Genomic DNA, 25067 nt, shown 5'->3' on the forward strand with positions numbered 1-25067 from the left:
TGCTTTTTATGTCATGGAGTAATCATCACCATTGATCTGAATTTCAGTATTGATTAAGTTATCAGATAAAGGGAAAAGGAAGTGACCCCATTGATTTCTAATGAGAAACCTTTCTTGTGATCCAGGTTGTCAAGATGTTCCTGCTTTCACTTACATCATGGTCACTGTCATTAAATTTTCATAAAGCGCTATTCAAAGACAATCTGGCATATTTAAATGAAGGCATTATCCTTTCATGCAGAGTATCTAATGAACAACTTCTCGAATGCTGTTAGGGCATACTTGGATAATAACTAAACATTTTTGAAAAACAAAGAAAGCCATAAATGAATAAGCAAGACTCCAAAGCAAAAAAAAAAGAGAACATGTATGGTGAGGATGTTTTTTTGTGTGCTAAGGCAGCTCTTTGAAGTGAATGCTGGTCAACACATCTGGCGTCTATTGAATAAAGCTGTTGTTTGTTGAATTGTCTGCAGTGTGCATGTGTGTGTGTCTCCATATCACTACTGTGAGTATTGGTGAAAACTTGAGGATGTATGTGGTTACTTTACAGTGTATAGTATTGTTGCTTCATCGTATATTTACCGTGCATATATACAAACACTAAGGTCTGAGCACATCAAAAAGAGTGCACATCAAAGAGATCAGTTTTCTTCTCCCGTCACAGAATATGACTGCAAACATCAAAGGGATATACTGTGGTTCCTAGGTGATGTAAAACAGACTTGCATGTGGTTAACAATTAAAATATTTAGCCATCATTTTAAAAATCATGTTCAAAACACATCCAGACACCCTTGAGACTAAGTGGCAAAGGAAGTTGTTAATGTTGTTAAGCAGAATGAGGCAAGATCATAGGAAAGAATTAGAACTGAATGATTGATTTTCACATTATAGTTTATTACAAGGGTTTATAAAATTACCAAGTACATTTAAGAATCACTGTAACAAAAAAGAGGGGGAAAACATTCATATTTGAACTAAGTGAAATGTGGATTTGTAAAAAGGAATAAAATATATGTACAGACAAACTCAACAATCAGAACATGTAGTCAAATGGCACTCAAAATAAACATACCTCGCAAGTGCTTCTGTTTATTAATATTAACTAAATGCAATGATAATAATGATAACCAAAAATTATAATTATTACAATAACATAAAAACCATATTAACATTTAAACAGTGTACAATATAGTATAACTGAAATCCATATCATTCTAAATAGAACAGTATTTACCAACAGACTTTACTTATACTAGAACTCTATTCTGAAATATAACAAAAATAGCACTTAAAATAAGATTTATTACAATAATAATATTAATAGCAAGAATATTAGGATATTAGACAATGCAAATATGCTTTACCCATGGCTTTCTAATTGGTGAAATTCCTTGTGCACTCACATTTGCTTAGAAATAGCAAAACTGTAGCTGAAGGTAGCGATCTACTCTCTGTTCGAAAAATGGTACACTGAAAGCAGCAGACATTATTTTAATTCATCCATTCATTAATTCATAAAAAAAAAAAGATCAGTGGCATATTTTATCAAAGAAAAGTCCTTCGCGTGGCATGTAGAGGAAGTGAAAGAAGAACCCGCACTGGGGAATCCTATTGCCTCTCACTCAACTGCTTTTAAAGTCCCTTCAGAGGCATCTCAAGAAAACTCTCCTGATTGGTGGTTTATAAAGTGAATGACTGATGATTGTCCACTCCGGTCCACCACCATCTACTGTATGTTCAGTATCATTTCTTCATATTGATGTGGAGCAGCAGAGGTCAGTTGGCACTCTGCTCCATCATATAAATAAAAAGCGACTCCCAAAGCAGCATATACGACAGTTTACGACAGACTTTTTTTCATAAATGTCTTCAGATATAAAAATTTGCAGCAGGAATGAGTCCCTCATTCCCTCTATAGCTTGTTTCGAGAGCCTGCACAGGTTCATTTTCTCTCATAGTCTCTGTCTAGTTATATATCTCTCTTCATCTCTCGCCTCCTTTTCACGCTCTCTTAAAAAGAATATTATGAATTGTCACTTATGTACAGAGCATGTATAACAAGTACTGGGTTAGTCTGAAAGCTCCTTCTGTACTGCTAACACACCTGAGTAAATTACAGTCATCCCATTCATTCTAGTTTACACTGCCTACTCTAACTGCTAATACCTTAGCTGAATAACAACCTGTCCACGCACGCAAACAGGCACGCGCACACATTTGCACGAGAAAAACATGTCGTGTATTTACACGCACACACACACAAACCACACATACTGTATATACATATAAATGAACTCACCATCCAGACACTTGCACACAAACAAAAAACAATCATCTCAAACTATTTCAAGACTGATTCCTCCAGAGCCGTCCTGCGCTGGTTAAAGCAGAACTGGCCATACCCTGTGAAATCTACATCGGCTTATATGACTGTCCCTTTAACCCTCCGGATCTGTCTTCTTTTCTGAAACCTTCCTCTTGTGCTCTCCTGATGTAGCAAAACGTTCCGTTAAATTTATATATTTATGATATACTTCTTTACAAATGATAGACTATACATTTTTGGCAAATGAGAGTCTTTTACAGAACTTCAGGTGACAGCTCCAAATATGAAGTCTGTTAGTTCTCAGTCTGTCACACGGTGGCATCTAGCATGTCTTTCGGCTTGGCTATGATCTGGTTCTGGTTGGAGTCGAGGCCGAAGAATTTCACACGAAGGCCGTCTGTGGGGTGTACCACAGGGACTGATATCAAGCGTGGGAATGTCCGCGTGGCCAGCTCGAAGCGACTCCCTCCAGCCAGCTCAACGGCCAGGAGTTTAAGGAAAAGAGTGGCCAGCTGCTTGCCGAGGCAGGAGCGAACGCCGCCACCGAAGGGCAGGTAGTGGAAGCGGCCCTCGCGATCCTCACTACGCTCAGGGCTGAACCGGTCTGGGTCAAAGGCCTCCACGTCCTTGAACACAGCTGAGGTGTCGTGGGTGTCGCGGATGCTGTACATGACACTCCAACCTTTAGGCACCTGTACACCCTGAGAGACGGACAAAAAATTGGGTTAGAAGAAGTGTTGTTATTGTTAACTAAAACTGAAACTACAACTGTTCAAAATAAAAATATAGGACAAACTTAAAAATGTTGCCTTGGCAACTAACTGAAAAAAAGTTTAAATTGAAATAAAATTACTAAAACTACAACTGAAATAAATATAAATTAAAGATATATAGAATGACAGTCACAAAACCAAATGACTAAACCTTCAAATAAAATTTAAATGAATACTGACTAAATAAAAATAAAAGCCAATTTAAAATATTAATAAATACAATGGCTGTCAAACCGACTAATCATGATTACTTGCATCTAACATAAAAGTTTGTGAATATATAATGTGTGAGTATATATATATATATATACACACACACAAACCTATATGTTAGATGCGATTAATCGATTTGACAGCACAATACATACTATAATAGTTTAGAAATAAACTAAAATAATGGTTAGAATGATAAAAATAGATGAGCATTGATTAGATTAACATCAGTACAAAATGTTACAAACATTGTTCACCCAAAAAAAGATAATTTTGACATCATTTACAAAACCTGTATGACTTTCTTCTCTGATATTTTAAAGAACGCCGTGGTCCAAACAACACTCGACTTTCATTGTATGGACACAAACCACTGAGACATTTTTCGAAACATCTTTTTTTGTTTCCCACAGAAGTAAGTCATACATGTTAGGAAAGACATAAGGATAAGTAAATGATGAGAAAATGTAAATTCTTGGGTGAATGTGACTGCAAATCCACGACAACTCACATCGAGCTCAAAGGTCTGCGTGGCGATGCGATAACCTCCGGACACGGGGGCAAAGAGACGCAGGACCTCTTTGATCACGCAGTCCAGGTACTTGAGGCTAAAGATGCTGTCCAAGCGCAGTTCACCCTGGCATAGACAGCCGTCGTGCAGCAGGCCGCAACTCCTCAGCTCCTCACGCAGCTTCTCCAGCACTGCGGGGTGTTTCAACAGTTGCATGATCAGAGACGTGCTGGCGCTGGCTGTTGTGGCAAAAGCAGCGAAGATCAGCTCAATTGTGGACTCCTGAGGGAGAAAGAGAGAAGTTGATGTAACTCAACCAAATGACACTGATATATGGAAGCTATAAGATATTTGATACTTTTGGCACATTTACATGGTAATTGATGATTTGTGCTGTTGTAAAACTTTGGAGAAACTCATGTCTGTCATATTTAATTGGTTAAATGTCTTCAATGATATTTGGGGTCAGGAGTTTTTATGCTTTTTAAAAGGAGCTTTATGCTCGCTATGGCTGACTTTATTTGATCAAAAATACAGTAAAAATACATTCTAATATGCTGATTTGCTGCTCAAGAACATTTCTTATTATCAATAAAAAAAAACATTGTGGAAACTGTAAAACAAAAATGTTCAGGATTCTTTAATGATTAAAAAGATTGTAACACCTTAGATTTGGGAACACTATTCATTATTAACTAGTTGTTTAGCATGCACATTACTAGCATATTTACTGTTTATTAGAACTTATAAAGCACAAATGCCTTATTCTGCATGACCATATTCTAGATCCCTTAACCCTACCCCATACCTAAACATAGCCACTACCACAATTAAGTTATTTACTATCAATAAGCAGAAATGAAGAGTTTAAGGGAAAACTAATTAATAGTAAATATGTGTTTCCCTAATCTAAAGTGTTACTGTATAATATTGTCTCTAGTCATGCAGCTACTTCACCGCAGTCTGACTTTTTCTAAATTCTTAGGACGGAGCTTTTTTATTTCTTTTCTTTCCTTCTCTCTTCTTTTTTCTTTGAGGTTTGGCAGCCATCTTACACAGGTTTCTTTTTTCTCTCTCCCTCCCTCCCTTTTTAACTGCTTGCCAGTGAGTTGGTGTTGACAGGCCTGGGAGCCACTCCTGCCGCCACTGTCTGAGGAGACTACACATGTACCTTAGAAAAGAAAAAAAAGCTAAAACCTCTGAGCTGAGCAGCAACAAAAGGCTACAGGGAAGCATTTATTGACTATTATCTGTATCATTAAATGTCTGTCATCCCGGTTTTAGTGACACAAGGGAACTGAGCAGGAGAGAGACGAGAAATAAAGAGAGCAGTCAGTGGGTAAAGTGAGCTGTCAGAGAGTCACTGTTGGCCTCTCAGAATCAAAGTGTTGACTTCCTTTTTTGCTTTAATATGTAATCAAGTGATCACAAGTTGACCTCACACTGAAAACTAAATCATCTGGTGAAAAGAAAATGATCAGTAGAAAGAGACTGGAAGGATGACTGTGTGGTGAAATCCATGAACAGTTTTATGAACAGCATTAAATAGACATGCCATCTCAAATTGTCTTGAAATGTGTCTGATATAATATCTGTTTTACTGTAGTGAGACAGCACATTGTGTCAAAGAAGTCCACTATTATACAGACTAGGCGGCTACTCAATTTTTATCAGGCTCCAGCATCTAGTGAGCTACCTTGCTTTTTTCTTCTACTACCTTCTGAGAAAGCATTCTAACAGGGAAACTCTTTAGTGACTGACAACACCCTACATGCACTACAACCATCTTAACAATAACTCTCACACGACACAAATAGCGTTCAGTAGGCAAAGTGCACAAGAGAAGCTCATATTTGATTCCCATGAATCTGACATTAGTATGTTGCTACACTGATGACACGAAGAAAAAAACAACACCCACAGTCTGATGAAACAATTCATGAATAGGTTTCAGTATCATATTGCAGTATGTTTATAATCAACATTTTTCTCACCTCACAGTAACTGATCAATTAAGTTTTATTCACTATGTTTGTTTTAAATATCATGATTTTAAATTTTGTTGATTTCTGTTTGGAACGGTCTTCACAAAGCAAAGCGTGCATATGAGGCCTTAAAATAATATTTTGGAAGTTGGAACAAAGCTGTAGCTATATGTTTCCATCGAAAGTTGCGAATTTTACTTTAAAATTGAAATATCGCATAAAACATTTGTGATTAAAGCACCGTTTCCATTCCATGAAGCGAACAAAATCATCACTTCCTGGGAAATTGGCGCAAAATACCTGTAATAATACTTGCACCTTGCAATACGTGCAGATGAAACGCTGTCATGTTATCTTGTGTTCGGATGCCTGGTGTTTGGGAATGTACGGTAATCATGTTTTTTTTACGCAATATCCCAAAATGCACATAAAAATATGAAGCATAGCTAATGGTGCTACGCTCACCTTCAGCTCCTGCATCGTAAGCTCTGTGTTGTTCTCCTTGGCGCTTTCTAGAAGTACATCAAGAGCATCGGTGTAGTCTTTCCCCTGTGCGTGGAGTGGTTTCTCTCTGATGGCTTTTTCTATGCTTTTCTGGAGTGAGTCTCTTGCGCGAATACCCTGCAAACACACAAAACAAGTTTATTAATTGAAGTTGATTAGTATTGATTTATCTCTGTGCACCTAATACACAGAGACAATCTAATCCATTCCTCTATTTTCAAGCGATTTAGACAATGCATTTTGACATTTTACCTTCCTATAACCACTAAACGGCAGGTCGATGGGAAGGCTAAAAACGTTCTCCACAAAATCCTGGAAAGTGTGGAAAAGACTGCGCATCTCCTCTTCAGAGACACGGAAACCCAGGAGCACACGCACCGCCATGTGGAAGGAGAGCCGCTGGGACTCACGGTACACGTTGATGGGCTCAGGATTGGAGCTCCACAACCGCAGGTTTTCCTGAATGACCAGCTGGATCTTGGGCAAGTAGCTCTCCAGAGCCTCATGACTGAAGACTTTAGCAAAGATCTGAGAAACACAAGTGAAAGTGTGGTCAGTTTGCTGTTTTGCTAAATGTAATAGAGAACAAATATGACATGATAAATTGTTTTGCGATGAGTTGTTTGAAAATGATCTAATTGGCCCAGGATCTAAATGACCAGCAGCGGAAGGGATCGGCTTCCAAAAACATGCAGGTTTATGAACCTGTCTAGATATGTGACACTATCTGACAGCAGACGTACTGTTCCAAAAGTGCTAAACATCTGCTTTAGGAACCTGCATTTGCTGAACTACACTTCCCACAATGCAGCTGGCCCATGAATCACATCATCCATCACAGAACAGCACAACTGTGCTCTACAGGCAAGAAATGTCATGCAAATATTATCCTGAAGCCACAGTCAGTCTTCCACAAATGTCTTAAAGGCCAAGCTTATTTGTCTAATAGTATGAAGCATGAAACATTCTCATTAATTCTGAAGTCCTCACTATTTTTGACCTTCTCATACTCTTAACTGCCACTCACCTATACCTCCACCTCTCTCTCAGAATATCTGTGAGAGTTTCCCTCTGCATCAGCAGTGAGGGTGAAAGGCGAAGGTAAGATTTTCCTGGCTGCAGCAGCACATTTCTAATGTGCTTCAGTTGTGCTGGTTTGTTTAGTGAAATAACATCCATGTTCCACGACTAACAATAGCACTTTTTATATGCCATCTCGTTCCAAATACCTCGTCTCCGCCCCGCTTTTTTTCCAGTAGTAAAGGGAAGAGGGCGGAGACTTGTGTGTCCTCCTCCTGTCTGTCCTCACGTCTGACATTCTTTCGCCAAGGCCTATTTCTTCATGTCTCCGTTCAGTGCTGTTCTTCTCTAACAATTAGCTGGCTGTTAGTATATCATTTAGTTATTAATTCATTTATACTTAGTCCTTCTCCCGGTATATAAAACCTCCAGGGATCTGTCCATGTTACTACATTACTAACATCTAATCTTTTTCTGGTACGTCACAGCGGTTCACATGTGTGGAGGGGAAAAAAAACGAGTGGCTACGAGCATGTTTGCATCACACATCTCTCTTAGCTACTTACCATACACTAATATAGAAATATTACACCATATTTATACTGCTTATTGGTTTGGGAATTTTAAAGGTTACTATTTTCCTATTGCGATGCTTTGCGTAGTAGACAGACGTCAGTCAAGCTGCACTAATGCCAGTCCCCATTATACAGGATTTAGAACACTACTGGAAAAAAAACAGCCGCCTGTCTTCATTACAAAACGTGACTTCTTGTACTGCACTTTCCACACACACATACACACACGGCCTTTTAAAACTCCCCCACCCTAATAATTTCCATATGTCTTAAATTATATGAAACTGCTCAAAGCTGCTGGTCTGACCAGAATGTAAAGACCTCTTTATTCTCTCCCCCAAACCATTCACTTTCTTTACACTTCTCTCTACTTTTCCAATCTCTCTCTCTTCTCTCTCTCTCTCTCTCTCTCTCTCTCTCTCTCTCTCTCTCTCTCTCTCTCTCTCTCTCTCTCTCTCTCTCTCTCTCTCTCTCTCTCTCTCTCTCTCTCTCTCTCTCTCTCTCTCTCTCTCCCCCGCTGACTAAAACAAAATCTCTCATTCACAGAGAGAGCACTTTGGTGTAGGCAGGTGAGTGTAGAATTAAGATCCTGTGCCCTCTACTGGCCAACCTAATAAATTCTACCAAACTTCTACCAAAATCACTTTTATGTCTACTGCTCTCTGACTACTTTTTGAGGTCTGATTTGGTTGTATCTAATATTAATCAGTGAACAGTTGTGCATCTTGTTAGTGACACAAAGCCAGTTTAATATTAAATTGAACTTGTCATATTCTATGCAATTGTCACTAGCTACATCCAGAGCTCTTGGGGCCATTTGGACCCAATGTCTGCACTCAGCATCTCTCTAGTACGTGTAAATGTGTAGCAATAGTTTTCAAAGGGGCAGATCGGGATGTCCCAGAGGGCTTAGGGGCAGAACTTGTTGCTGAAAGTACCCATCCAGTCAAAAATATGGAATTTTGTACATCTCCAGAGAGGTTGAAAAACAAACGAAAACACACTTATGACATTAGTGTGCAAAGCGGGACATTGGAACCTGGTTGAAGGGGGTCCATAAGGCGGTCTTTGTCCGTCTGAAGCAGGCTGACTAATTAGCAGTCATTAGGGAGTTTGCATGAAGCCCGGGACCTGGAGGATTAACCAGACTGATTACACCCCGCTGACCCTTCAATGGAACAGGTGTGTGGGGTGAAACTCAAGCCTCCAAGTGACTGAAGAGGACCATGGTCTACAAAAAAGCTATTTTGTCCCAGAACAATGGGTTGGATTTGAGGAGAAGCTAGTTATGAGCGTAATCCATGTGGTCATTGTGAGCAGACTGTTATGCGTAACAGAGGAGCATGGCATTGTGGGTATCTATCTCCAAATCTGGACCTATGGATGGCAGACCATTTATCTTGTTTCTTTAAGTCCATCTCTCATTCTTACTCCCTGTTTTGTCCTTTGACTAATTCAAAACATTTTTCATTGGCAAGGCAGGGAAATGGAGCAAACAAAAACCATCCATTAGGAGATAAGGATGGTTCCCACACATAATAAAACTACATTTGAGCAGTAAACAACTGGATATGGACCTTTCTCCTTTTGCGGTGGATGTCTCCTATAGAGTTGGCCAGACTGTTGGGACCCAGTAAAGTGGTGGTGCTTTGGGGCCAGTCCACAGTGACCAGGCTGTGCTCTCCCATCAGAACTTTACGCACATTCTCTGCCCCCGTCACCCGAATCAGCGGCCGCCCGAGCAGGTGGGTCTTGAATACGTTCCCATACTTCTGCCTCCTTGATGCATGGAAACCTGCACCCTGAAAAAGAGCAGCAGAAAAGAAGAAAATACATTAGTTGCAGTTACTCAGAGGCATTTAATAGTGGAGCAGACGAAATGTTGAATGCAAAATGTTGTTTACAGTTAAAATTGTGTTATAATAGAGTGTCATATTTGCTAAATGGACCGGATACATTTCATTTGATGTTAATTGGTGAACTGTATGTAAAAAACTATGTTAAAAATTATATTTTAAATATTATAAATTATATATTTAAATGATATATTATATTAAATTAATACATTTCAAGAGTATAATTTACCTTTTAATTCATTTTCAGAAGACAATACTGTTCAGTACAGTACAATATTGTAAATATTATGATTTTAATACGTTAAAAAAGTATGAAAAGTATGGTGTCACCCTCATACTCAAAACATTGTCGCTGCGCTTTTTCTGCCAACCACAGCCGTCAGTTTTCTACCATAAACTGAAAAGCATTTTTACCTTTGTAGTTCCAATTGAATGATTAACCTTTAGCCTAGCAATAACCCCTTAAATTGAACACAACACTGTAGGCTAAGAGATTTCTGTCTGAATATTACAGATGTAATGAAGTGTTAGGGCTAATAGCTATTTGGAATGAAGGGTGTTAGCCTTGTGGGATTAGTCCTCTTGTTTGTTTTTGAATTGTAAGGGCATATGGGTCCAATTCACAGCATTCTTTATGCAGTTAGCTTTAGCTAAGAAGGGGCTCAAGCTTAGCCTTTAGGATCAGAGCCTTTGCTAAGAGAAATGATCTAATGAGTATAATGTGCTTATCAGCAAGGAATCCAGTACATACACTGCAAACTTTCACCTTTCAACCCTTAACCTCTATAATTTAAGAACAAGCAGAGTGATTACCCCAAAAACCTGAATGTGACGTTTAAAGTGTTACAGCAACACACTTCAGGCTTTCTCAGGGCAGACACATAAACCTGAATAGTGTCTCGTGGCCATGCTTTAAGTGTAGCCATAACATCTGCCTGACTGAAATGTTGCAACAGTTGATGCTGTATGTACATAATGTAATGCATTATTTTGCACAGTACTATATGAGTGTAACACTAATTTATAGTGGTTCAAGTTCATTCTAATTTATAGTCATTCAAGCACATTCAAGTTCAGTTCAGTAGTTACAAACATGATAAAAACTAAGCTTTTGGAGTGAGTTGCTCCGTATAACACACACAGTAATTGTCTCTAGCCCTCGAGACTTCTGCTGAGCACATAAAGACGGCCTGTAACCTCTCAGCCTCACACACACATACTGACCCCATGGCAGGAAGTGGCAGTAGAGCTGTTTGCTCCCCTTGCCACCCTCCCCCCTCCCCTTACCAAATTTTGTAACCAGTTTCATCAAGCACACTCCAACACTCACACTCTTATTTTCAGGGATAAATTTAGCAGCATGCAAGGCTTTTTTTTTCCTGTTTGGCTGAGAGAAACTACTCTGAATACACTTTACCTCAGCATGTGCATGCCTCTGTGTGTTAATGCCTGTCCAGTCCAAATGTGAAACGAATAGCCAACCAGGGTTTTAAACCAAAAAAACACTGAAACAAACGCCATGGGGTTAAACAACAAGTAAATTCATTCCAGTAGCCATCACAGAGGGAAAAAAGAATAGAGCAAATGCAAGAATCCAGTTAGCCTCTGCTGGTAGATGCCGTAACTACACCATTCTGCAAACAAGAGGCATCTTTCTGCTTTCTACATTAATGGCCATTCAAAAGTAGCTGTGGATACTTGCTACTTTTTATTTGTTTATTACCATTGACAGATTTCCATATGGAGGGCTTTCATGACATTTACGGCTCAAATGATAATATTACTTATGTTCAGAACTGAGAGCAAAGATTGTGGAATTCAAACTGCATATTTCCGGGAGGTTTTATTCCCTCTTCAGAATATATGTATGGACTGAGAAGCTCATGTCACACTGACTTTCCCATCTCCTGGTCTTAAATATAAGGGACAGGCCCTGTGCATATTGCTGCTTTAACTCTGAGGGCAAGCACTTCCCAACATCCTTCCTGTGTGCCGTCAGTCCAGTAACCAATCTCTTTTGAGATGGGCAAATAAGCGTTCCACCCCTTATTGTGTATTTGTGGTCTGAGGCTGGGTTTCTCGCCTTTAGATATAAACAAATAAACAGATTAGTTCATGAATGATGTCTTGGCCTTGAACTTTTTTTATAACATATGCCGGCAAATAATAAAGAATGTAAATGTATGTGCATCATCTAAAATGCATTGCATTTAAAAATGCATTTTTTTCCAAACATCTAATAACGCAAAAACGTCTGTCATAACTCAGCGGATGCTTTCGTTTTCCATCTTTACATATCTTGCTTGATCTCACTCATGCTCTTATACTCTCTTCTCGCCTATGACCTTGCACTTCCATATTGCCAGAGACCTTAAATGACAAACTTAGCTCATGACTGGCTGAGATCTCTGAAGACTTAGCAAATGTCAAAACCCTACAACAAATTATCAGCTTAATTAAATAGTGAGACTATAAAATCCAACTAACAAGATATATGCACATTAAGGTTAGACATGGTCAGACAAAAGGGGATTAAGTCTCACCTTTTCAACTGCTAAAGTTCTTTAACCCGACCTGGCTGAACATGTGGGAGAATATATGGCTGTAAACCCTGCAGTACTGGACAACTTAAACCATATTTCACACTTTCACACTTCTCTTTCTCAGTTTTCACAAATTTTCCAGCAAATTACTGTTTTTGGGTTTTATAGTTTTGGCGGGATTATATTATATCCAAAGCCTTTTTTTTGGTTCCTCATCAGGAAGAGGTGAAAGAATTCCAGATTCTAGAATCATAAACGACCAATCGGAGCTTCAGAAAAGTCAGTAAGAAATGTTTGTAGATTGTTTTTCTAAAACAGCATGACCGGAGATTCCCCCAGAGAAACTCTGACCATGGCCAAACAGACACATGGCATCCCGGGACCTCGCCAGGTGTTAGACAGGGGGCACAGGCACTGCGTGCACAGTCTGTGGGGTGAGAGAAATAGTCACTGGCCAGCTCACAGCCAGGCAATACTTAAAGACACTGAGGATTTCACATATCAGGTGAGTGTGAGGGCAAGAGGTAATGCTGACATGAACAACCACATGCACACACACACATCCAAAAGCAGTGCTGGGGAAGAGGGGGGGAAATAAATGTAGTATCTTTCACCACATGGTGAGAACTGAGTTTGTGTGATGATGGATGATTGTGTGTGTGAGTATGTGTGTGCTCACCTCAGCAGTGGGACCTGTCAGTATGAGAGAAAGAAAGGAGCCGTTTTTTAACCTGACAGACCCAGGACAAGGCCGTCTTTCACACATGCCCCAACATGAGGGCACTGCCTAACTCTCTCCCTCTGTTGATTTCTGTGTATAAACACATTTATGCATAAGTGAACTTGTAATTTGTATTATATTATGTTTGTTTATGGTCTTTGTTCTGTCATATTTCCCCTTCAGACGATTTATATTTTGACGTCATGTGTAACCTGCGTGAACTTGATGTGTTTGATCATTCTGGGAACAAGAACGTCCATTTTAAACACCACATGCTGTCATCCTTACCAGGCCAGGGCCTTTTTTCCACCTCTCCCGGAGTAGTGAAACCGTGCAATGTATGGTCACACACTACATCACCAAAAACACATATACATTTCTCACATCTACATGTGTGTATTTACACATGTAGGGGCCAACGGTTCCCTCTTAAACAAGTGTACACAGAAGGGCAGCCAGAAAGGATCCAGTCCTGACCTGTGTAGTACAAGCGGAAAGTACAAAAGGCAAATAGAAGATGGGAAAATGTCATGGTTTTCTAGCTTGGAAGTGAATGACAGTGAGGTGAGCAAAAGAAAATGTGATTAGAATGGTTTAATGTTCACAGTCTGCTTCATAGAAAAGTGACTCGCCGGGCTGGAAATAGCAGAACAGGTCGTGAGGCAAAATGTGGAGACAAACGCGCTGGGCTTGGCCGTGCAGATGTCATTTGGCTAGAAGGTGAGAAATGTCCTCCCTCATTTCACAAGGCCACAGAAGCTCAGACGTGCAAAGAACGAAAATAAAACAAAAAACCCAAAAGGGTCACTGACGCACAAAATCTCCACACACCCTGGAAAAGCAATGAGGTAATAATCTGCAGCTTACTTGCACTGTCAAACACACGAATGCGCCCGGTGCGTCCGTCCACTTCTGCACGAATGCGCGGTTACAGTTACTTTGTTGTATGAGCTCATTTTCTTAAAAACCAAGTAAAATCGGCTGTCACTCAAATTAAGGCCCGTTTGTTTTGAGCGAAGGCAGATTGGGTTCAAGAACTCCGTTAGAGGTTGAGGTCAGATGATCTTCAGCGATAAGACCCAAAAGCTTTCCACAGTCATTTGGACCGCGAAACACAAGTCAAACGTCACTTGGGGCTCTTGGGAGGAGAACATCTGTGTCAGAAGCTCGTGCAGCTGCATAGTTTTTGTCACTTTTATCCTTGATGTATTTAAAGCCTTAAAATACGAATGAATTCGACAACAAACAGACAAAACGAATAACAGATTCTTGTATTTCAAAGCAGTTAAACAAATCAGAAGTGTTTACATGTGTGTTCAGTTATGTGATCTTCGACCTCACACAAAACATGCCTGTTCTATGCCTCTGGCGGGGAAAGGGTTAACTCGCCACGTTCAACGTTCAATAGTTTATTTTATTTTGAAAAGAAATTTATCAGATATTTTACAAGGGGGCGTAATAAAGAGGACTGCTTTTTTCCACTGGCCCATTCCACACAGAGTACGCAGGACTAAAAATACAAATTTCTGTGTAAATTGGACACCAGTCGAGCCTCCCGCTACATAAATGTAGCCTTTGTGTGCCAGTGGAAATGTTATACAAATGACCCCTTTATTAAAATCACAAAAAACCCTTTTAATTATATTTATTCAGATCAGCTACGGTTGACCTAAACACAGGGGTGCTACGCGAGGGACTTGGGGGTGCAGTTTCATATGCAGTTTGAATCACCCCGATGTGTTTCTTCAGCGTACGACCACCATAAAGAAAGACGAGAAGAAAAGAAAGATAGATGGAGCAGGGGGATTTGAAAAGTGTACGGCAAGTTTAGCTTGGCACATCGTTTTGCTCCGTACTCTTTATTTCTATCACTCATTATTCTGACCCTTGTCCTTAGATCCGCGTGTGTGTGTGTGTGTGTGTGTGTGTGTGTGTGTGTGTGTGTGTGTGTGTGTGTGTGTGTGTGTGTGTGTGTGTGTGTGTGTGTGTGTGTGTGTGTGTGTGTGTGTGTGTGTGTGTGTGTGTGTGTCTTAGTCTGGGGGCTGCTGTGTTTATTAGTTCAGAGCGGCAGGTAACTGCGCGGGGGGAGTTCTCCGTACGTTGACCCACAGTCTCAGCGTAAATAAAGATAATATGTCCATTTACTGAAATAGCCCGTTGGAATCTCTCAGGATGTGTGCATTGGCCCGTCTCCATTGGGGTATAGACAGCATTTCTGCAAAGAGAGGGCGGGAAGAGCGGGCAGAAGCAGTAGGACTTGAGATCCCATCAGTCACCCTTGGGTGTACCCACCAAAGAGGGTGTGTTGGGGACACATGACTGTGCATAAACGAGAGGAGATGTGGGAATTTTCGGCAGTGCAGTTGGAATCAGCAATCGGGACCAGAGAGAAATGATCTAGCTTAATGCCGAACGGATGGCAAAGCCCACGAGACAATTAAGCGCAAAGAACCTAAATGTGGCCAGCTGAGAGAATGGGCTCCCCTTTGACCTGGAAACACTTTGTGGAGAGAGATTATGGTTGTTCAGTGCAGTGTGAGCGCTCACCCCGGGGACCCCCTTTTCTTCTCTTTTCTATCGCCTACCTTCCTCCTCCTCCCACTACTGCTGCCAAGCCCCCTCCGCTTTCACCCCCCGTCCCCTGTTCCTAAAGACAAGAGGCTGTTTGAGGGGTTGGTGGTGCGTTCCAGAGGTGAAAAAGGGGCCACACCGCACTGGTGCCAGTCATGCCCGTTTCATGCTCGCTAATCCCGACAAGCCCCAGGAGAGAGCCAGAAAGCGAGAGAGAGGGGATGCTGGAAAACTGTTCCCAAATCCCCCAGGTCTGTATAGGCCATGCTCTCTGGAATTCTGATCAGAGCCCCAAGCCGTGTAGTCTTTGTCCCAGGGTGTGGGTGTGTTTTTGACCCCCTGGTGGGCGGCTTTATTGCCACCCAGACTGGAGTGATTTGGGTCAAGGTGGAGACGTGGGGTAGGGGTAAGGGTAAGGGTAAGGGAGGGTTGCCCACTGGGTGAACTGTGCAATATCAAGGAGTTATCGCTACTATTTCAAACCAGAGCATAATTCACTAAGGAGTTCATGAATTTATAGTTATCATTATTATCTTAATGTTCAATCTGAACTCACTATAACTCACAAAATCAGCCTACAAAAAAAGTAATGGCCCCTGGCATAGTCCTAGTTCATTTTATGCTCCATTTCAGCCAATACTTGGAGAACAGTTGAGAAGGGGACTAAGTAAGAAAGTTCTGACCAGATATTTTTTGTGGTCACCTGAAAAAATTCACACACAGACAAAATACAAAATCATTTCATAATTCATAATAGCAGACAGACCGCAAGAGAACGCAAAAAAAGTTAGATTCCTCCAAGTCCATAAATCTATGTCAATCACAGATTTGACCCACTTATGGATTCAGTTGCTGCTTCGCGGAGTCTTGAGGCGACAGGCAGAGACATATGAACCAAAAAAGGGGCTAACCAACTAAGTTGTTGTGGTTTCTTGATGTATTGATATACATGGATGGTGTAAAAGCAGTGCATGTTTTCAGAAGCACAATAAAAAGAGATATCAACAATTCAAATTGCACATTTGCATGGCAGCTATCAGTCCCCTCGCAGTCCTGCGTGCCTTGAGCTGTAGACATAAGGAATGACAATATTGCCACAAATGGACCATTCCAAATCCTATTGATTTTAAATTTTACATTTTAAATGTACCTCTGAGATGCAGTCAAGCCAGTATGTTTTTGTAGAGAGCCTGCCAACTGCACGGAAATTCTCTTCTGGATTTCCAGCAAGTTTGGAGAATCTATTCCTGACCAGAGAATTTGATCTGTACACCACTCAGACTAGGACATTCCTCCCTATTGAATCTCAGAAAATCTCAGTTTAAAGCAACCCACTAGTGCAAGCCAATGTCCAGGAACATCCCTGTGCGCACCATGGATTTATTATAGAAAGACATTTATTCATGATTTTTACTTTATGTTTTTTCCCCCCCTTTACAGCTTAGGATCGTGTAATAAATTACCTTTAAAAACCACACACACATACTATAGCCACTGGGCTGATTTTTAGATACCCTGCATGTACAGTATATGCGCACAACGCGCTGTCTGGGTATTATGACAGAACGGCACGGCATCATTCACAACACGCGGGCTCTTCTAACCGGCGCGCGTAATTGCACAGAAGCTCAATGAAAGCGCGACACTACCTGCCCTCGCAATCAATCTCATCCCGCGCGCCAATGAGAGTTTATGCGCTCTTTGACAAGCGGAGCTCAGTGGCTGTGTTCTCGCGCGCATCGGAAGCCAAGGACTACAATATTTCTGGAACTGAGCGCGGCTTTCTTGGCAGCAGCAAACAGGTTGTTCCACGTGGATTGAGTACTGGCTGTATGAAACAAAAACTGACGGCTATCTAAAACAGACAGCGTATTAACACCATGGAAATATGGCACGGATTAAATTGCACACGTGGGGATAACTAACCTACAGGCTTTTCACTTTTTAACGCGCAATATTACGCACGAGAACACACGTGCGAAAAACATTAGTGGACTTTATCCTACTCTTTATCTTTAACAATCCATTTACCTACATGGAGACTATAAATGCACTGGTGAACGCATGAACCCGCGGGGCTTGGCGCGCACCTCAGCGGTGTGCGTGCGACAGCAAGGCGATTGGAAACTTGGAAAGACACAAGGAGATGAAGCTCTTACCTGAAAGAACCAGTGGCATGTTTCTCCGATGACGGGGAACCCCATGGAGCCCTTGGGCATGGGCAGCTTGCAGCTCTTGTCCCGTGTTGCGGTCCATCTCAGTTGCCAGAGCTGCTGGGACACGGCCAGAAGAAGTGCCATGGACACTAAACACGCAGCCAGCGTCGCCAGCGCCGAGACCAGGTCAAAACTCTCGAAGAGCATGGCTGTGAACGTCCGGGGGCTGTTTTCAGAGACCTCTTTGGAGTGATGAGCACTACAGTGGTTAAGCCTTCTCAGGAGTATATGAGTGACTTGCTGTGTTAGATATGATTTGCTGCTACAATTATTCTGAAAAGCAAAAATAGCTGAGCAGATTCTCTCACCAAAAGGCAACGCAACAAAGTTCTGTAATTAATAAATTGAAGTGTTTAATTAACAGAATGCTGGATATTACAAATCGATCTTAAATGTTTGTATATCATTTTAGATTTTGCAAATCGCTGTCCAATATTCCCGTGAATTTTAAATTAAAAATGTAAATTTGGAGTGAACTTGTCAAACGTGAGTTGGAAATTTTGTTTTAAATCCCAAACTCATTTAATTGCTTTTTGAAAAATAATGATAATAATAATAAATTGGTTTTAGTTATTATTAAAAAAAATATTTTACAGGAAAACTCGATATAATCTCTTTAAATGCACTCAATTTCAAGTAATGGTCATAAGGAAGACGCAGAAATAAAGGAAATAAATAATCCTCCGAAGTTTGATGCCTATGAGCAGTAAAATCTTCAGATGACTGTAGTGCGTCTCGCTAGCCCTTTTCTGATGCGGTTTCACTCTCTACCTCTCCTTGCGCTCTAGCTCTCTCTCTCTTCACATACAGTTTCTCAATGTGAGTTCGAGTCGCACAGCGAGCTTCCAATGTGTGTTTATATAGCGGAGGCAGTGAGGCGGCATTCGGCCAGGGTGCAAGCGGCTCCCCCCTTACCCCACCCCACCGAACTGAGGCGGGGTGAAAAGTGAACGGGCCGGGCGCTGGAGCGTGCGGGACCTGGAAGAGAGCCCAAAAGAGAGAGAGAGAGAGAGAGAGAGAGAGAGAGAGAGAGAGAGAGAGAGAGAGAGAGAGAGAGAGAGAGAGAGAGACTTGCAATACTACATATCATACGATTGAGAACGTATCACAGGTGCCACTCGCGGATTATGCTTGGTTATATCAAATGCGCTTAATGATGCGTCACACCTTGATTACGCAGCATGGATTTCAACCCTTGGTTCGACCCTTGGTTAAAAAAATAAATAAATAAAAAATAAAAAACTGATCTTATACCACATGTTGGTTCAATATCAGTTTTTATGATTTCTAACAGACTGTTCAAATGCGCATCTGTAGCCTATAATGCGCGATGTTAGTCATTTACATATTCATACGGTGATTCATTGACTCATTCATTTGTTATTTGTTTTCTTTCTATCTATATATAACTTTCAGGAGTCGACGTTTTAAAAAGATTTCTATAAAAAAATTGGAAAATTTCATGGCGCGAATCTGTTAAACTGCGTTTCGTGCAACAATACCAGCTGCCTTGTGGCGCCCACATTTTAAAACAATAATATTTAAAACAGTGTTTAAAACAATCATATTGTTAATTATATCAATAATGACACTAACACAAAGTGCTGATAGCCAAATTGATGTGGTTACCTCAGTCTGACGGGATTTCTTTTCGTGAGCTCTCCAACTTTAGCGGAAACATTTATAACATATCTATCCATTCATCCATCCATCCACCCATCCATCCACCCATCCATCTATCCATCCACCCATCCATCCATCCATCCACCCATTCATCCATCCATCCATCCATCCATCCATCCATCCATCCATCTATCTATCTATCTATCTATCTATCTATCTATCTATCTATCTATCTATCTATCTATCTATCTGTCTATCTGTCTGTCTATCTGTCTGTCTGTCTGTCTGTCTGTCTGTCTGTCTGTCTGATGTCAAATGAATCCCCCCAGTGTTGAACAGACTCTGCTTAACCAGCGCACTGAGTGACCGATTTGTGCTGGTGTCATCTAATACAGCCGGGACGTGGTTTCAATTACGGCCACCTTATGATCGCAATCACTCAAGGACATTTATGTAATGATTCTCAGCACATGAGGCGAGCATTGCCGAGCAGAACTCCAGCTGTTTCGCTCACCCTCTTCACGTCTGCTTCCTGAGGCGCACATTTGATGATGCTCAGGATGAGACAGGCAGGGATGCTCGTCATATAGGCTATTCTGTTCACTTGTTTGAAACGTAACCATTCTAAAGCGCATTCAAATAATAGTGAGTCGAGCTTTCGTTTAAAAAAGATCAATGCGAGGACCTCGAGAGAGCGCGTGTCTATTAAAACCATCGATTAAATTTCCTCAGTCTGTTTGAAATAGTGCGACCTCTGCAAGCTTACGCAGTTTACTTGTACTTTTCTATCTTTTTACTAAGCCACAGTAAACCTGTCCCGAGTTTGCGCTGTGAAATTAAAGGGATTTCTGTCTTTTTTATGATATTTTCTTAAGAAATTCTTTCGCGCACGATGTCTGCCGCTGTCAACCTGAATGCGTCTCTCAACTACACACTGCCGCCTAGCGGAGACAGAGAGAACGTCTAATCTCTGATTCCAGCGCACGCTGTCATAGCCAACATCTGCATGTGGCTAGCTATTATTTACCATGTTTCCATAGTGGGATAAAAAAATAATATGGAAATAATCCCTTTCGTATATATAAAAAAATGAGCTATTATTGCAGCATTCATTTTAAAAAACGCCCTTTTCCGCTCAAGCTTAAGCAGTTTACTCAGAGACCACAGGTGTAGTTATTCTGAATCAAATAATTTCTATCTATTAAACTACATAAATCTGATATAGTTAATAATGTGTGTGTCACTGTTTCCCCCGGGAAATACGTGCTAAATGGGCACAGACTTACAGCTTAGTGAGTAAGCAAGTTCACATCTTGATGAACTCTTGTTTGATGTGAGAGAATTAGCAGTGACGCAAGGTCCTGAGGGGCCTGGAATTACCAGATTTATTCCAGAAGCCTATTAAAGTGGATGGGTTGAAGGTGTTGGAAGATTCATGAAATGTTGCTATGTTGTGGCTATTGTAAACTTACTTCAGAGGAAGAGCGAGTTACTACATTTTAATTAAAGTGTACGAAAGGTAAAGTTGTGGAAAACGTACCATTGATTTCTTTTAATTTTTTTAATAAGACCAGGAATGTCCTTTAAGAAAGTAAATAGGAAAAATGTTGACTTTAAAGCTTGAAACTAAATTTATCACAATTGAGGACTGAAGGAACACCAATAAAATAATTGCAATTTAAACACCAATCCAGATATATACTTTTTAAAAAGAAGTTTCAAATGAATCAGCTCAGCTCTATAACATGAATCTGATAGGGCTACTCCCTGACCCTGGGACCTTGTGACACAGCATTATGCCCTTGTATAAGCATTATACAATTCAAAGTAGGCTTACACGCATAGCCTATACACAATCACAGATGTTTGACCAAAGCTCTTAAATAACACAAACAACGCCAACACCTTTTCAAACTGAGGTCCCAGGGAATGAAATAGAGAGATCCTAATATACACCTGTGACGGTCATACACACAAACCTGGCTGTGCTAACTGTAGATTCTGCATTAAACAACTTTCACTTCCTGTTCTATAGGAAGTGCACAAAGGACACACTGAGGAGCACGGCCTGTCAGTGTAACATGACTCACCAGTGCTACTTATTCACGATGAATCCATTCTGAGTTGGCAAACGCGAATGAAGCTGAAGGAAATGACAGTGGAAATAAGGGTACAGTGACTAATCGCCATTAGGGCCACACACACGATTAAAGGATAAATCAAACCCATGTGTTTTCAAATCATATACAAATAAAACAGTTTCCACAGACACATATCCCAGAAATAACTACTATTGATTCACTTTTCCATAAAGCGATTAACATTACTCACACGTATTAACCAAAGTAAACAATTCTTGAGAAGAACAAGCTCTGATGAATCATTGGACAACTAACATCAGTCGCTGAGATAGACTGAGCATTATCAGCTGTCAATGTAGAGCTCATGATTCCTCAAATCGAGTTATATACTAGATGGTAGGTAGATTGTTATCTGAAAATCATCAGCATATCCCAATTCACTTTGATTACACAGACCACAGCCGGAATATAAAGGTCACCGTGAGGTCTGATGGCTTTCAGCCGCTAATCTGGTTTGCATTACAGCTAGTGGATGCAGTTTAGCCACAACAGTTTACAGTACATTACCTGATATAGAGGATGAATCATTGTGTTTTGCCTATAAAAATCAAGCCAGGTCATTTCCACTGTTTCCAAAGCCCATTTTAAGACCTTGTAGCATGTATAAATGTAACCAAACCTCATCAAACTGTGGCCCTGGAACCAATAGAACATTAGCAAGGGGTTAAAGAGACCATGTGAATTAGTGTAAGAGAACAAGCAAGTTCCCCTGCGCTGTCACTCAATGAAATCGTGTGATAACTGTGTTCTTTTCCTTCCGTTAGTGAGAAGAGGGACATGGCATCTCTCCTTTAATGGGATGGATCACAGTCAAAACAAGATGCGCAACTGAGAATGTCAGTCAAATTGTATCTTAAACAGAGTAGTTTGGATTAAGTTGTTTTATGCTGTGGTTTCCATAAAAGCCTGCTCACAGACAATCATCTGGACAGAAGTAAACATCTGCTATTTATTCAGGCAGAGCCCCTTAACATTCAGATGGCATATCAAATTAGCTCATTTTTTGGTTGCACTTTATTTTAAGGTGTCATTGATACAGTAGTTATATACTACTGAGTAGTAATAATTAACAACATGTTATTACTAGGATTAGGTTTTGGTTGAGGGTTAAACGCATGTAATCATGTATAATTTACTGTTATTACTATGGTAAGTACATGTAACATTAGGTAACAAAGATACTGTAAAATAAAGTGTTACCTACTTTTTTATACATAACTCATAGGTTTTTTTAACGAAATTTTAAATTAAAGTTGACTTTAAAGCTGCCGTCCGTAACATTTTTGGGTTCAAAATTATCCAAAATAATTTTTGAGCAAGTATACATAACCAGCCAGTGTTCAAAACTATCTGCTTGCCTTAGCTTGATTCAAAATGGTAAGCTTGTAATAATGTTTTTAATTCCAGTGGTACTGGTGGATTTCAGCGGGAAATTTGAGCTGAAACTGAATTACAGGTAGCCCTAATACACAATAAATGTAGTCACACAATGCTGATGTTGTTAACATTAACAATTTTAGAACAAAGTATAATTTGCACGGTTTGGCGTGATAATTCGGCGAATAATTATCATAACGAATAACTGCAATTGCAGATTTCGACCAAAGATGGCGACAAAGAGGAAAAACTACGGACTGCAGCTTTAAGTTAAAATGACTTTCTAAATGTAGCATTAAAAATGTATCAGTGATGAGGTCATCATTAAATTTGCATGCTGAATTGCAAATCTAGCTCTATTTTGTTATTTATTTTTCTACTTGTTTTTTTGTACTTGCACAATTGATTAATGACATATATCATTATTTACTGGCCCCTTATGAGAAGGACAACACCAGCAAAGAGCTTCTGAATAAATGTCATAATACATTGAGTTATGAATTTTGTCTATATACTTTTGCCCAGATTTGCAGTCTGAACGAGTGCTAGTTGCCGAAAGTCAGAGCCAGTCTGGAGATTTTGGGCAGTCAGAGACAACAGATTTAAATAATAATCACGTTGTTTATGATAGGCACAGACCCTGTATTTTAATATCAAACGTGTGTGATATTTTGAGCTGATTTTAAAACACAATTTATTTTAATTTGTCATGCGTCTTTGAGCAACGAGGCACACGTGTTTATGGTGTTCGGAATGACTTGAAAGTCTGGTAGTGTGTGATCCTCAGCTGTTTATTGTATGATGCCTTTTTTTTTCTCTGTAATCATTAACAAAGTCTGCAAGTGTATGAGACCTAGTGTTTTAAAATAAAATAACAACTGACCAGGGTCATTCTGAGTGATATAAAGGCCCAAAAGTGGTATAGTTCAACCAAAATTGAATATTCGGTCATCATTTACTCACCCTCATCACACGAAACTCGTATGACTATCTTTTGTCTGTGGAACACAAAAAAAGGATATTTAAAAAAAAAATATATATATATATATATATATATCTTCACTCTTCCGAATCTTTACAAAACTCTTTAACATCACTCTTTACAAAATAATGAAAAGTCAGACTATAATAAAGTTATATGGACAAAACGTATGACACTTTTTAAAGTTTTAATAGCATTGTAAATTGTATAGTATGTCTTTAAAGATTCTGTCAGAACGAATCATTGAACTCAGAACAGAGGTTAACGGTTTATTTAATTTATTTCGGTGTGAACTGAGTAAACACATTTAGGCAAGACACATGGACCTAGATCTCTATGTAACATAACAGGAACTGCTCATTAAAATCTTGAAACCAAAAATCACTGGGGATAAAAACTATTGGAACATGTTTGTAACGCAACTGCAACATCATAAGTCACAACCTCAGTTCAAAAGGACATGTGTGCCCCACTCTAACTCAAAACCAAGGTTGCCTTTAGGTCCATCTGGGGTCAATTCAACAACAAAATGCAGAAAGTGTGTTTCACATTAACACTGTCAAACTGTTTCTCATGTCCTTCTGTCACCCTGAGTCTGTTTTTGGGGGATGCGGAGTTACTTTGTTCTTTGCCTCCTGAAATTAATATTTGAATGTGAAGGTATAATTTGAAGCTAGCTTGTTAAAGACGGTAAGAGTCTTTTCTTCCCTATTGTGATGTATATCCAAGTGAAATGGTTTCATGAAATAGAAAAATGTAGAGCGCGACTTCATTTTGTCTATCAGGAATTGCTTGGATCGTTGGATGCTTGTGGTTTGCTATTGCTGTGATGTCATGTGAGTGACAGGTTGCCCCTTCCTCACGCCATCATTAGAGAAGAGAAGGGATGATGCTGCAAGAGCTCAGAGCAAGTTATTTTGATTAAAGATAATCAGGGAGCATATTCTGCAATATTCCATAAAAAAAGATAAAAGAAAGAATTGTCAAATTTGATTTCATGGTGACTTTAAAGCTTTTTCGGGTTAACATACAAAGAAACAAAAACAAACATGAGTACATCTTAAACATGGTGGCCCAGATGGAAATTGGTAAAATGGTTTAAATATGTAAAATGTTGAAAAGAT

General features: G+C 40.0%; 1 protein-coding gene across 1 annotated transcript; it reads right to left on the reverse strand.

Annotated features, from left to right (window-relative positions):
- Positions 1–1766: 1766 nt before the first annotated feature.
- cyp26b1 (cytochrome P450, family 26, subfamily b, polypeptide 1) lies at positions 1767–18738 on the reverse strand. The gene is made up of 6 exons (XM_079597984.1): positions 17764–18738; positions 9491–9715; positions 6571–6846; positions 6280–6435; positions 3830–4111; positions 1767–3033 (listed from the first exon to the last, which is right to left on the reverse strand). Exons 1-6 carry the CDS (start codon positions 17965–17967, stop codon positions 2641–2643), a joined length of 1536 nt encoding a protein of 511 aa, XP_079454110.1. The 5' UTR covers positions 17968–18738; the 3' UTR covers positions 1767–2640.
- Positions 18739–25067: the final 6329 nt, after the last annotated feature.

This window comes from Phoxinus phoxinus (assembly GCF_949152265.1).
Source record: "Phoxinus phoxinus genome assembly, chromosome: 2".
In the NCBI taxonomy this organism is placed as follows: Eukaryota; Metazoa; Chordata; class Actinopteri; order Cypriniformes; family Leuciscidae; genus Phoxinus; species Phoxinus phoxinus.

Coding starts and splice junctions, on each gene's coding strand:
- cyp26b1 (XM_079597984.1), bottom strand. CDS start 17,967: ATGCTCTTCGAGAGTTTTGACCTGGTCTCGGCGCTGGCGACGCTGGCT. Junction 6,847..9,490: donor TCCACCGCAAAAGGAGAAAG/GTCCATATCCAG, acceptor TGTGTTTCTCAG/ATCTTTGCTAAAGTCTTCAG. Junction 4,112..6,279: donor TTACGATGCAGGAGCTGAAG/GTGAGCGTAGCA, acceptor TTTCTCCCTCAG/GAGTCCACAATTGAGCTGAT.